The 12,433-nt window shown below is 38.3% G+C and overlaps 1 protein-coding gene across 7 annotated transcripts in view; it reads left to right on the top strand.

Annotated features, from left to right (window-relative positions):
* gapvd1 (GTPase activating protein and VPS9 domains 1) overlaps window positions 1–11,821 on the top strand; it is a 65,517-nt gene extending 53,696 nt beyond the window's left edge. For all 7 annotated transcript variants that reach the window (XM_081703006.1, XM_081703009.1, XM_035536127.2 and 4 more), the window contains 10 exons: window positions 114–185; window positions 3,982–4,116; window positions 4,348–4,477; window positions 4,783–4,895; window positions 5,233–5,392; window positions 5,586–5,773; window positions 7,344–7,557; window positions 7,690–7,762; window positions 7,961–8,158; window positions 8,797–11,821. In XM_081703006.1, the coding sequence (XP_081559132.1) occupies window positions 114–185; window positions 3,982–4,116; window positions 4,348–4,477; window positions 4,783–4,895; window positions 5,233–5,392; window positions 5,586–5,773; window positions 7,344–7,557; window positions 7,690–7,762; window positions 7,961–8,158; window positions 8,797–8,937 (1,424 nt within the window). In that variant the 3' untranslated portion in view covers window positions 8,938–11,821. The remainder of the gene's footprint in view (window positions 1–113; window positions 186–3,981; window positions 4,117–4,347; window positions 4,478–4,782; window positions 4,896–5,232; window positions 5,393–5,585; window positions 5,774–7,343; window positions 7,558–7,689; window positions 7,763–7,960; window positions 8,159–8,796) is intronic.
* Window positions 11,822–12,433: the final 612 nt, after the last annotated feature.

Here is a 12,433-nt window from a genome sequence, read left to right as displayed (position 1 = left end):
ATCTTTTACTTTTTGAATGTGAACGTTTAGTGTTGTGTGTAAAGCATGCTTTATTTGTAAGGATGCAATGTGTTGGGGATTTTGTGAGCTGACTGATTATGTTCCCTCTGCAGCACCAATCGCGGCATTCCGAAAACGAGACAAGCATGAGAAGGATGAACTAGGAGCAGAGAGGGTCCATCAAGGTCTATTCCTCTTTATCCCATCTGTGTCTCTCTCTCTCGCACACACACAGGTTTTTAAGTATTAAGAGGGCTTCACCAGTTGAATCATGGTTTACGATTTCTTCCATACAGCATGAACTATTAACATAACAACCTGACTTTATGGTAACATGTGAGGACATTTTTGAGAATCTTCCACCTACGATGGCAGTTATTAAACTGCAGGAAGTTAAACTTTTGATTATTCAAAGCACCAAATAGTTAGCAAAGAAAACAATGAGCTGTTGATGTCTTTTGTCTAGCACTGAAAACGTTCACAGTGACACTGGGTTTTCCTTATTAAGCTGTTCATAAAATCTCCTATATTTTTTTCAGTGTGGCTTACCAGTAGAGGATCTTCAGCAGTCTTGCACTGCAGATACTCTGCCATCATGGACAGTTTTCTTTTCGTTACATGAGCCTTGAAATTTTTAATTATAGCCACCTCCTCCATCTTAGACCACTTTGTTCATTCCCTCTTCCTAGGCTGTTCAGTATTTGCTACAATTTTGTCCTTGCACTCATCTAAATAAAGAATACGCCTTTTAGGTCAGCATTAACTAAATGTCAATTCTTGTAACACAATACATAGAATTGTCTTCAGTTAGTAAAAATCTGAATTAATTAGAAATAGTAAATTGAAACAATTGCATATCACTTAAGTAGTGAGCAAGAAGGATGGGAAAGAACAAAAAGAACAAAATATAAATAATCCTCTATAAAATACCATGAAAGCCTCCATCATTTTTTTAGAGTATTCCATAATATGTTTGATAACATTAAACATACCCATCGATATTGTCATTCATTTTAAGGGTCACTTCCATGAGTGCCATCAGTGCATTCAAATTTCTGTATGAAACGGGCAACCATGAGAATCTATATATTTTTTTAATTTAAAAAATAACAAAGTTAAGAAATATTAATTATTTGAAGGTTGTTACTGATTCATCATAACAGATGATTCATCTGATAGCCCAGATCTTGTTCCTCCCATTTAGCTGACTTCTCAAGACTTGCCTCACTCTTTGTAGGTATTTGGCATTGGCTGCTTTCCTTGTGCCCTTTTCATGATTCCCATTTGCCTGTGGGATTCCAAGGTACTTTTTGCTGCTTTCAACTATGCTGTGTTACCTTCTGGTAGCACAATCCCTTCAGGTCTAGCTACCTTCCCTCTCCTTCCGACCATACTTATCCAGTCCGAATGACATTCCGATGTTGTTGCTCTATATCCTGGTGAGATCCTGGATTAGTGATTTGATGGCTTGTTCACGTCTAGCATACAGCTTGATGCCATCCATGCACAGGAGGTGCCTGATGGTTGTTTCATCCCATAGCTGGTATTCGTAGCTACTCGTGGTGATGATTTCACTGAGGGGGTTCAGCCCTATGCAGAACAGAAGCAGGGACAGGGCATCTTGGTAAATCCTGCAATTGATTGTGACTCATGCTTTTGTTCCGATGTTGACCTCTAGGGTTGTTTTCCACATCCCGACTGAGATCTTGATGAGAGCTCTTGGAGTCCTGTTGATGTTATACAACCTCAAGTATTCCAGGATCCTTGTGTTGGGTTGGGTGCACTGAATCATAGGCTTTCTTGTATTCAATCCAGGCAGTGCACAAATTGGTCTGTCTGATCTTACAGTCTTGAATAACTGTTTTATCCACCAGAAGCTTGTACTTGGCATCTCTGGTGTTCTTGCCAGTGCTTTTCTAGGCCTCGCTCATGTACTGAGCCACGTTCCTACTCATCTTAGCCAGAATGATGCCTGATATGGTCTTCCATTTTGTGCAGATGCAGGTTATTGGCTGGCAGTTGGTTGGAATTGCCCCTTTCTGGAGCTGTGCAGTTCTTCTTACTCGAGATCCTTTCTTGGACCTCTGCAAGAGTGATGGTTACTGGATCCTGTTCAGAGAGGTTGCTGTGATCTGGTCTCAGGTTCAGTAACCACTAAGCATTTTTGTTGTGTGATGATGAATCCTCCCATATGCTTTTCCAGTATTGTTCAATCTCCAGCTTTGGTGGGTCTGTTTTCATGCTGTTACCCTGCCATCAGTAGTACACTTTGGATGGCTCATGAGACAACATCTAGTTTATTCTCCTGTCTTCTACTTCTCTTGTGTGCCTCTTCAGGTGGGCAGCCAGAGCTGTTAATCTTTGCTTGGCAGTCTTCAAGATCTCATGTATGGATAGCTTGTACTTCTCAGGTACCTTCCATATGCCTTTCTGCAGTTCTGATAGCTGGTTCTCTTCTCTCTGTGTTGCCAATATCTTGGCCTCCATCCTACTTCTTCACACCAACAGATACAAGGATACATTCCATGAATATTTTCCAGTCAACCACAGCTTTAAGTAGGAAATCCAAAAGTAGCTAATCAGCTACTGCAGATTTTAACAGTGAGTTAACGAGAATGATGCTCCGGCACCAGACTAAAGGGGGAACTATCCTCAATTCAGGTTTAACATTGTGTTAAGATATAGTTGTTGTTGTTGTTGTTGTTGTGATGTAATCAAACTAAAATTTGAGAGGGAACTTCTGTTACCTAGACAAGTGGAAATACACTACAGGAATTATGATGACAGCATCCCTGTACTTGTAAACCCAGATTTCCCCCTGGTATCAGTGTGAACACATAAAATGTCTTGGGTAAACCACAAAAACCAGCACCGACACAAGTTTGAAAGTCTGTGCTGCCATATCTCCTGCCAATAAAACCTGTTGCTTTTTGTTTTGTTTGAGCCATTGTGCTGTTATGAGGGTCTGGTAGAATAGAGTTACATGATTTAGTGTTTCAAAAACACATTATTTTTCTTATACTGTATACCTCTATTCACCCTCTGTCTAAAACACTCCATTAGAGCTCCAGTGTCATTAAGCCCCGCCTCCCAATGAGCCCAGTCTGCCTTAATTGGTCAGATAGCCTATTCTGTGTAAACCAAAACGGGCAGTAAGGATTGTGTTATGAGATTATATCAACTTGTAACAAAGGGAGAGGGTTTGAATTCCAACAAAGCATTTGAGGCAGCTGAGAAAAGTGTTTTTTATATATATATATATATGATCCTCTTTAAGTAAACATCTTTACTAAAACATTGTTGTGAACCAATAGAAATGGTTCTTCACTTTGAGAGTAAATATTTTTAAAGTGATCTTTATTTCATTTATTTTATTTGATCATCTTATTGGTTATATGTAGATATGAAATAAAGACTTGGTCTTAATTGATTACCTATTACTGGATAAGCTGGAAAAAATGATGGTCGCTTGTGTATGAGCATGAATTTGTGTATCTTCCCAAACATATAGCCTTCAGAGCGGTAATGTATTTCAGAGCAGTTAAGACACATAGACCCTAATGAGTATAGATGCCTAAATAATGGATGCTGGCACAAACAGTTGGTTGTGGTTACTTGGTGCCAGTAGTATGGCAAATAACCCTCTAGAATTTCTATAGATGTACCAATTCTTACTCAGTACCCAAACATGTACATAGCACTTGGATATATAGATGTATAACATACAAGTAATGATACTACATTTCTGAATTATAAGATTCTCTGCAAGTTTGTGATTTTTTTTTTTTCAGTAGTGAACATTCACCTCAACACTAACCTTTAACACATATAACATTCACTTAAATGTGACTTTTGTCATTATTAGTATTTATCATTAATCATATAAATTAATTGTATAATCAATTAATTTAGCATTATGATCGTGTGTGTGTCCATGCGTGCATGGGTACATGTGCGTGTGTGTGCGCGTGTGTATTATAGGCATTTCCGATGAGCCTTCATTACCTAGGCAGAACTGTCAAGCTCAGGCAGCAGAGGACATACTGGACAAATACAGGAACATAAAGAGAACCAGCCCAAGTGATGGAGGAGCAGCAGCGGCCTATGATGTTTCTGGTAAGATCATCTAACTGTAAAACTTACACACACAAATCATGGCAGTTTTTGTGCAACTTTACAAGGTTCCAGGTCATTTTGACTGTGTGTGTGTGTGTGTGTGTGTGTGTGTGTGTGTGTGTAATAAAAAAAAATCTTCTTTAGTAAGTGTTTCCTTTAGCAGTGTTAGACGCATGGTCTTTAATCAAATCCTTAACCACTGTGCTGTATGTGTGATCTATGAATGTGTAGAAGCCTGTAGAGAGGGTGAAAGTGAACACGACTCTCCTAGAGAAGAAGGCTTGCAGAACATATCTACAGATGACCTGCCAGACTCTGCCAGTCAGACAGCACAGCCTCAGGATAACAAGTTCTCTTTCAGGTCCCGGCAGCACATGCGCGCACGCACACCCACACCCACACACACACACACACACACACACACACACACACACACACACATATATATATATATATATCTCACACACACACCCACTCTGCAGATTAGGAATCAGGATGGTAATTAACACCTTACATACCTTTATGTATAAGATAGACTAAGTTGTGCCATTTAAAAACTGCTGTTTCTGGATTCTCTTTCAAACTTTTTGTTTAGTGACTAGCCATGGCTAATAAAATTCTTCTTTCTTCTTCTTTCTCTCTTTTCTGGTTTTCGACAACCTGCAGTGATGCTAAAAAGAAATTACGACTGGCTCTGTGCTCTGCAGACTCTGTCGTTTTTCCTATTATGCCCCCTGCAACTACAAGGAATGGCCTACCTGACAACACAGACCCTGAGGGTATACATAATACACACTCACACTCCAGTTAGGTGTTTTTAAGTTGACTCATGTCACATGCAGTCTTATACTGTATCTTCATTTTGTTCCCCTGAAAAATGAGAAAGATTGCCAAGAAAACATGCAGTTTTTCACCCCAATTATAAAACTTTATGTATTTATATAATAACTGGGAGCCATGCCTTCATGAATAATAAATAATTAAAAAAGGGATATACAACCAATCTGATTAGATTTTTTAATTACAAATAAGTGCAAGCCTGAAGTCCACTGAAAGATCTCATTGCTTTTCTTCACCCCTCCACCCCCCCTCTTCTCTCTCTCTCTCTCTCATCAGACAATGAGATTGTGTGCTTTCTGAAGGTGCAGCTGGCAGAGGCCATTAACCTGCAGGATAAGAACCAGATGGCTCAGATCCAGGAGACCATGCGCTGCGTAAGCCGCCTCGACCCCCGCACCTGCAGAAAACTCCTCACTGCCATCGCTGAGGACTACAGGTACGTACACACACACACACACACACACACACACACACACACACACAGAGAGAGAGCAAACAAACCTGTTAACAGCTTTAACTGAGTATGTACCATAGCATTAGACATATGATTACATTTGTAGGCATGTAGCTATTTTTCTTTTAAGTGTATTGGTGTTCAGATGAGTTATGTAATGAAATGTATCTGGTAGGAAGCGTGCTCCGTACATAGCCTACCTGACCCGGTGTCGTCAGGGGCTACAGACATCTCAGGCTCATCTGGAGAGGCTGCTGCAGAGGGTACTTAGAGATAAAGAAGTGGCCAACCGCTACTTCACCACTGTCTGTGTCCGACTGCTTCTAGAACACATGGAGTCCAAGATGCAGGACTTCATTAGAGGTATGCCTTTGGGTATAGGGATAGGCATGTGTACACTATGTGCGCAATTATTAGGCAAGAAAGTATTTTGATCATTTCATCATTTTTATGCATATTTTACAACTTCAAGCTTGAATGCTTTTTGAATTTAAGCATATCAGGTGATGTGTATTTGTGTAATGAGGGAGAGTGTAGTCTTTATTTGGCAGCTTCTTTTCCTCAGGCAAAATGGTCCAAAAAAGAAATTTAACTGACTCTGAAAAGTCAGAAATAGTAAAAAGTCTTTCAGAGGGATGCAACACTCTTAAAATAGCTAAGATATTGGGGCATGATCAAATGTTTTGTTGCAAATAGTCAACAGGGTAGCAAGAAACATGTTGAGAGAAAAAAAGATGCAAATTAACTGACAAAGATTTGAAAAGAATCAAATGTGAAGCAACCAGGAACCCATTATCCTCCAGTGCTGTCATATTCCAGAACTGCAACCTACCTGGAGTGCCCAGAAATACAAGGTGTTCAGTTTTATTGATTGATGAGACCAGATGTATGGGCCCGTGACTGGATCAGTAATGGGCACAGAGCTCCGCTTCCACTAGCACACCAGCAAGGTGGAGGTGGCTTACTGCTATGGGCTGGTATTATTAAAGATGAGAAGACACTTTCTTCCAACAGTGGTACAGGAAAAAGTCTGAATCTTTCAAGAAGACAATGTTTTTTATGCAGGACAATCAAAGTACTCCACCGCGTGGCTAGCCAGTAAAGGCCATAAAGATGAAAGAATAATGACATGGCCCCCTTCCTCCCCTCACCTAAACCCTATTGAGAACTTGTAGACACTTCTTAAATGGGAGATTTATGGTGATGGAAAACGGTACAGCTCGCTGAACAGTGTCTGAGAGGCTGTGGATGTTGCTGTACAAAAAGTTGATCATCAGCAGATTAAGAAACTGACAGACTCCATGAATGGAAGGCTTATGACAGTTACTGAAAAGAAGGGTGACTATATTGATCACTGATTTATTTATTTATTTTTAAATGTTAGAAATGTTTATTTGTAAATTTTGAATTGTTTGTTTATTCTTCCCACTTTAACAAATGAAAATAAACAAGTGAGATGGGAAATTTTCCATTTTTCATTTAGTTGCATAATAATTCTGCACAGTAATAGTTGCCCAAAAATTAAGCAGACAGATATTGTCCTAAGAAAGCCAAAACCTCACTTTCACTTTCTTAAATATTCAGGTTTGAGGTTTCTTAACATTTTGGATTGACTGAGAGCCCTGTAGTTGTTCAATAATAAAATTAATCCTCAAAAATACAACTTGCCTAATAATTGTGCACACAGTGTATTTGTGTACTTGACTCTTGACTCTTCATTAACAAGAGAACAGTTCTTCTCATGACTGTGCATGAGCCCGGTACTGTGTACTTTTGACATTATAATCCTTTCATGTAGAGGATATTTATTTGTCCACATCAGTTATATTCCGTATCTTGTATGTTGGCTCCTATAATCATCGTGATTATTATCCTTAAATCTACTCAGTAGCAATAGATACCTCTGTTGGTCTTTTTATGGCTGCGTTGGCAGCATTTCAGGGCTGCACAGCAGCTGATGACAAGACTGCAGCAGTGGAGGATTTCCTGCGTTCCCTCTACGGCACCATGGCGCATGATGCCATCTGGCAGTATGCCAGTGAGGAGCAGCTCCAGGATGCCCAGATGGCCATTGAGCGCAGCGTCATGAACCGCATCTTCAAACTAGCCTTCTACCCCAATCAGGATGGAGACATTCTCAGAGACCAGTGAGGGAACATAACAGCTACCTTTCTGTCTTTTTATATACATCTCTCACATCTCTTTCTCACCTGTGTAACTAAAAGAAAGGCTTTGAGATTTTCCCATCTTTTTTGTTTATGTGATCACCTCGTCTCCAGGGTCTTGCAAGAGCACATTAATCGCCTGGCCAAAGTAGTTACTGCTAACCACAAGGCCCTGCAAATCCCAGAGGTAACTGCCTTTAGTAACTCCACACATTATATTTTCTCTAAAGAGCACAAAAGTATTCGGACAGTTACTTCAGACCATACTAGGCAACAGTTGTTCATTTGTTTGTTTTTTGTGTAATAACTACTGAAGGAGTCAAGTATAAGAGCCAAAGTAAGTGTCCCTTTGAATGTGTGCATGTGGGGACCTGCCTTTGTGTAGGTGTATCTGAAGGAGGCTCCATGGCCCTCCGCGCAGGCAGAAATCAGGACGATCAGTGCATACAAAACTCCGCGGGACAAAGTTCAGTGCATCCTACGCATGTGCTCCACCATCATGAATCTGCTCAGCCTAGCCAATGAAGATGCTGTGCCTGGAGCTGATGACTTTGTGCCTGTGCTTGTTTTTGTCCTCATCAGGGTGAGCTAAACCAAACACATTATGTACATGACTGAAGACAGCATCCAGTATATTGACTGTTTTTGACCAACTTTATTATAATAATCAGAGTACACACTGGAATATGTCCTACATGCCCCAAGGCACTGTGTGAAAACCTGCCACACACACATTTTGTTACTATTATTCCCTTGAATATTACATTCTAGGAAAAATTTAAAACTTGTGCCCCTAAAACTGTTTATGTACAGATATGTATACAGGATGTATTACATATTGGCCCAGTCCCTTCAGGCCCTGGCACTAAGCATCTGGCTTCTAACTTTGCCTCCTATAATTTGGCATTTTGTCCCTTGTCTTTGTCAAGACCTTAAATATGACTTAAAGTCCTTTTTGAAGCATTGTTCAGTCAGTGTTTTTGAGGTAGCATGAAACACTAGAATACAGCAGAAACAAACTACTACCACACAAGTTCCCCATTTCCAAGAAAGTGTCAGTTTTTGGGTTTGCTTAGTGTTCACTGTGTCTCCAAAATCTTTGAATGGTGCATGTTTGAATAGTTTTAATGTGTATATATCTGTGTCTGTCAGATTGGAAGTGTGTCATGCATGCATGTGTGGTTCTCCAATGTGAACTCCTCTCTCCCCCTCCCCCTCCAGGCAAATCCGCCCTGCCTTCTGTCCACCATTCAGTACATCAATAATTTCTATGCCAGCCGGCTGAGCGGGGAGGAGTGTTATTGGTGGATGCAGTTCACGGCCGCTGTGGAATTCATTAAAACCATTGATGATCGCAAGTGAAGCAGAACAGCCACCTGTATGGGCAGACTGTAGGAAGGGAATGAGAGTAAAAGATGATACATCCCAACCAACTGCTCACTCCTTCACTGAGCCCACACAGCAAGGCACTGATTCACATTGCCTAATCAAACCTGTATAGGTGTAAATAGAGCCAGAAATATGTTTAACATAACAATCAATAAAATAGAAAGTGTGTACAATTGCGTGGGTAAAACAGATATGTTTTACTATGGAAACTCCTTATACTGACCTTAAAACCGATTTTTGACCACATCTCTTATTAGTATGATTGGTGCTGGGGTTTAGAATGAGGGGTTTTTTTTTAATGGTCAAGAGGTAGCTTGGTTATTTAAAAATCTCAGTAAACTAAAAAAGGGACCAGGCTTCCTTGTTGTGATCATTTAATCAAGTTAATATAGGAGGTTTAGAAAAGAATGAAAGACACATGTGATTTTTCAGTCTTTCCTAATTTAAAATCCACTATCATTATACAGTCATAGATATAACCAAAGCATCATCACTAAGATTTTGTTGTCAAATAAATTATGCTACCGCAGTACTTACAATAGCTATTCTCATTACACAGGGCATCTTGTAAAATGAATGAAAGCTGGAGTTGACCTTGTTCTGTCATAGTTTCTTTAAACCTTTTTTTCTCATGAACAATTTGGAAATACGGGCCCACATATTTATATAAAATAAATGTGTATTTATTATTTTCTGCCTGTATATAAACTTTTTTTTTTATCATTTGTTAAGCACAGTGTTTTGGATTGGCCATTGAACAATGATATAAGAAGAAAATACATACTCTGGAGATAAAGAATTGCAATTTAAGGCAATAGTTTGGAAACAGACTGAAACTGATGAACGTGCTTAACTTCTGTTAACAGTTGGTCAGTATATTTCATGTTTAATTCTAAAACAGTGCCTTGCAAATTTTAGTTTTGTACAGCATTATTGTAGTTAGTTTTAGTTTCCATATTCAGACATTTCTTATTTTGTCTGCCCCAATTGGTGTCAGTTGTATTTATAGCAATTAAAATGCTGTCAGTACAGCTTATAATGGTATGTATAACAAAACTGTGACCCAAATCATCTCCCTTTACTGATTTTGAACAGATGTGTGTAACATTGTGTATTAATAATAAATAGATAGATAATTTGACACTTTGTTCAGTTAGGAACTCTGATATATGATGAAAACAAGCATATAACCCCCCCCCCCCCCCCCCCAAAAAAGGAAGTGTGCATTCAATCTAACTATTTCAAAATATTTTCTGAATAAGTTCCAAGTTAAAATAAATGTCTGCCCTGGTGAAGAAAACTATTATTTTAGGGTAAATAGTAGTTGATATTTCCATAATATGAGGTTTCTTTATAATTTTCTGTCTTGATTTGGAGGCTCCGCAACATTTGTAGATCATTTCATGTAGAATACATTTTCAGTTTTAGATCTGTTTGTATTCTGTTGACCAGTCATTGCTTGCATTTATTGAAAATTAGAATGCTTAAAAATGGAAAACACCAAAGGTGCAGTGCTAACTTTTGTCCAAAATATACACATGGAATGGCCAGTCTACCTCCTCATCCTATTAAAAGGGATTCTAAATTGTAATGCCTTCTGTTTTTCTATCTTTATCCCTGCATCTTTTGATCTTTTTCCTTATGATATGAATGATGCTTACTTTTTGCTGATGGCCAGTTATTAATGTGATGCAGTTATACTCTATACTCTGTCTAAGCCATAATGCACACCAAGAGCAAAAGTCCATTTTCCCAGTATAGGTTTAGTTAGCCATTACTAAAACCTTTCCTCTATAGAAATGTATTACTTGCGATTTTTGCCCCTCAAATCTTTCGTGATGTCCATAAATACTGACTGCTATATGTATACAGGAACTGCAATTCATATAAATTAATGGATCAGGGTAAAGCTTTGTGTTTCACTTGGGTTATGGAGCACTATACCAATGCAGCAGTTAAGGACCTTGATATTTGTAGGAAATCATTGTAATAGATTTAAAAATATATAGCCAAGTCTAGTGACCTAGATCAGATTGTTTGTTGTTTTTTTTTTGTTTGTTTTTTGTTTTTTGTTTTTTTTTAATGTGTGTGGAATGTATAATCTACAGTATACAATTTGATTTTATATAGATATAATATTTTCTGTTTGATTAGGCTACATCAAAGGCAGTCTTTCTTTTTTTATTCTTTGCCCCCCCCTACAGATTTAGAAATGTACTTTAAATCTTTTTTTTTTTTTTTTTTTTTTTTAATCAAGATAACTGCAAATGCAGAATTTCTATAGTCTAGCATCATGGTCAAACAGAAATCTGTTTACATGAGTTCCTTGTGATTGTATGGAAACCATCATTAATTGTATTAATTGTTGGTTGGCTATATTCTGTTACAATGAATTTGAATACTGTGATTTGATTTTATTTTTCTTTTCTTTTCTTTTTGGATGCTGCAAAACAAGGCCTACTGAATAGTTAGGGTGGTCTGCCTACTTTAAAACTCCACCAATCCTAACATTGTTAATAGTCTATTAAATTGAGTGTTTGCCAGGCTGAATTTTGAAAATTGGTTAAAGTTGTTCACTGGTATTTGCACAGTTTTATGGATGCTAAGTGGTACAGTATATGCGAGGAGCTTGGCATTTTACTTCATATGTATTTAAAAGCTTTATGAGCATCACCATGCATATTTGTCCACTACTCTTTGTAAAGAATATGCTAATCATGCAAATGATCACAGCAGTTTACATATGTGAGCTTGCACAATTAGGCACATGGTGGGAAGATAAACTGTCTCTTTTGTGATTTAATATATAATTCTGTATATAATTCTTTCAAAACTATTAAAATCATTTTTTTCTTTATCTTGCAATAGTCCAATAATTTATTTTTTTTAATTTCTGTTGTGGATTTTAAAAAATGCTGTTTGTGTGATTTACTCCACAGCCATTTTAACATCAAATACTGATCCCACCATTTGAAGCCAGGCTTCCTTGAAGTAGTTCTTTCTAGACTTTCTGGTCCAAGTCCACTCTGAACACTAGCACGTCCAGCAAATGCATTCATTGTGTTCAAGTATTACATAACAAGACCGGCCTGACTACTGATTCACGAATAGCGAAACCCCCACTTACCAAACATTTCATTACCACTGACAAGTCTATGGCGGATTTGTAATTGGAGATTTTCTCAGTCTAATAGCTTCCATCTCTCCCACCCTTAGCACTCCGCTGCACTAATTGTAATCTCTCTAACAGGAAAAAAGTACACAGTAGGATGCCTTTGCCTTTCCTGATGATATCTACAGTTGTTCATTTAAATTCAAATTTGGCTAGGAAAAGTTAATTAGTTGTATTAATAAGATAAAATGACTTGCTGTTTGTGGGATGGGATGTCTTTTGTTTGGGTGAGATTGGGTTGATATGGACTACCCACTGTGGCAGAAACAGGCTCATTGAAGTCCAAATTTGACAAAA

The sequence above is a fragment of the Electrophorus electricus genome, chromosome 20, assembly GCF_041902795.1.
Source record: "Electrophorus electricus isolate QZ-2024a chromosome 20, ASM4190279v1, whole genome shotgun sequence".
Taxonomy (NCBI): Eukaryota; Metazoa; Chordata; class Actinopteri; order Gymnotiformes; family Gymnotidae; genus Electrophorus; species Electrophorus electricus.
The sequence above is the reverse complement of the archived record's forward strand: the minus strand, read 5'-3'. Positions and strand labels throughout refer to the sequence as shown.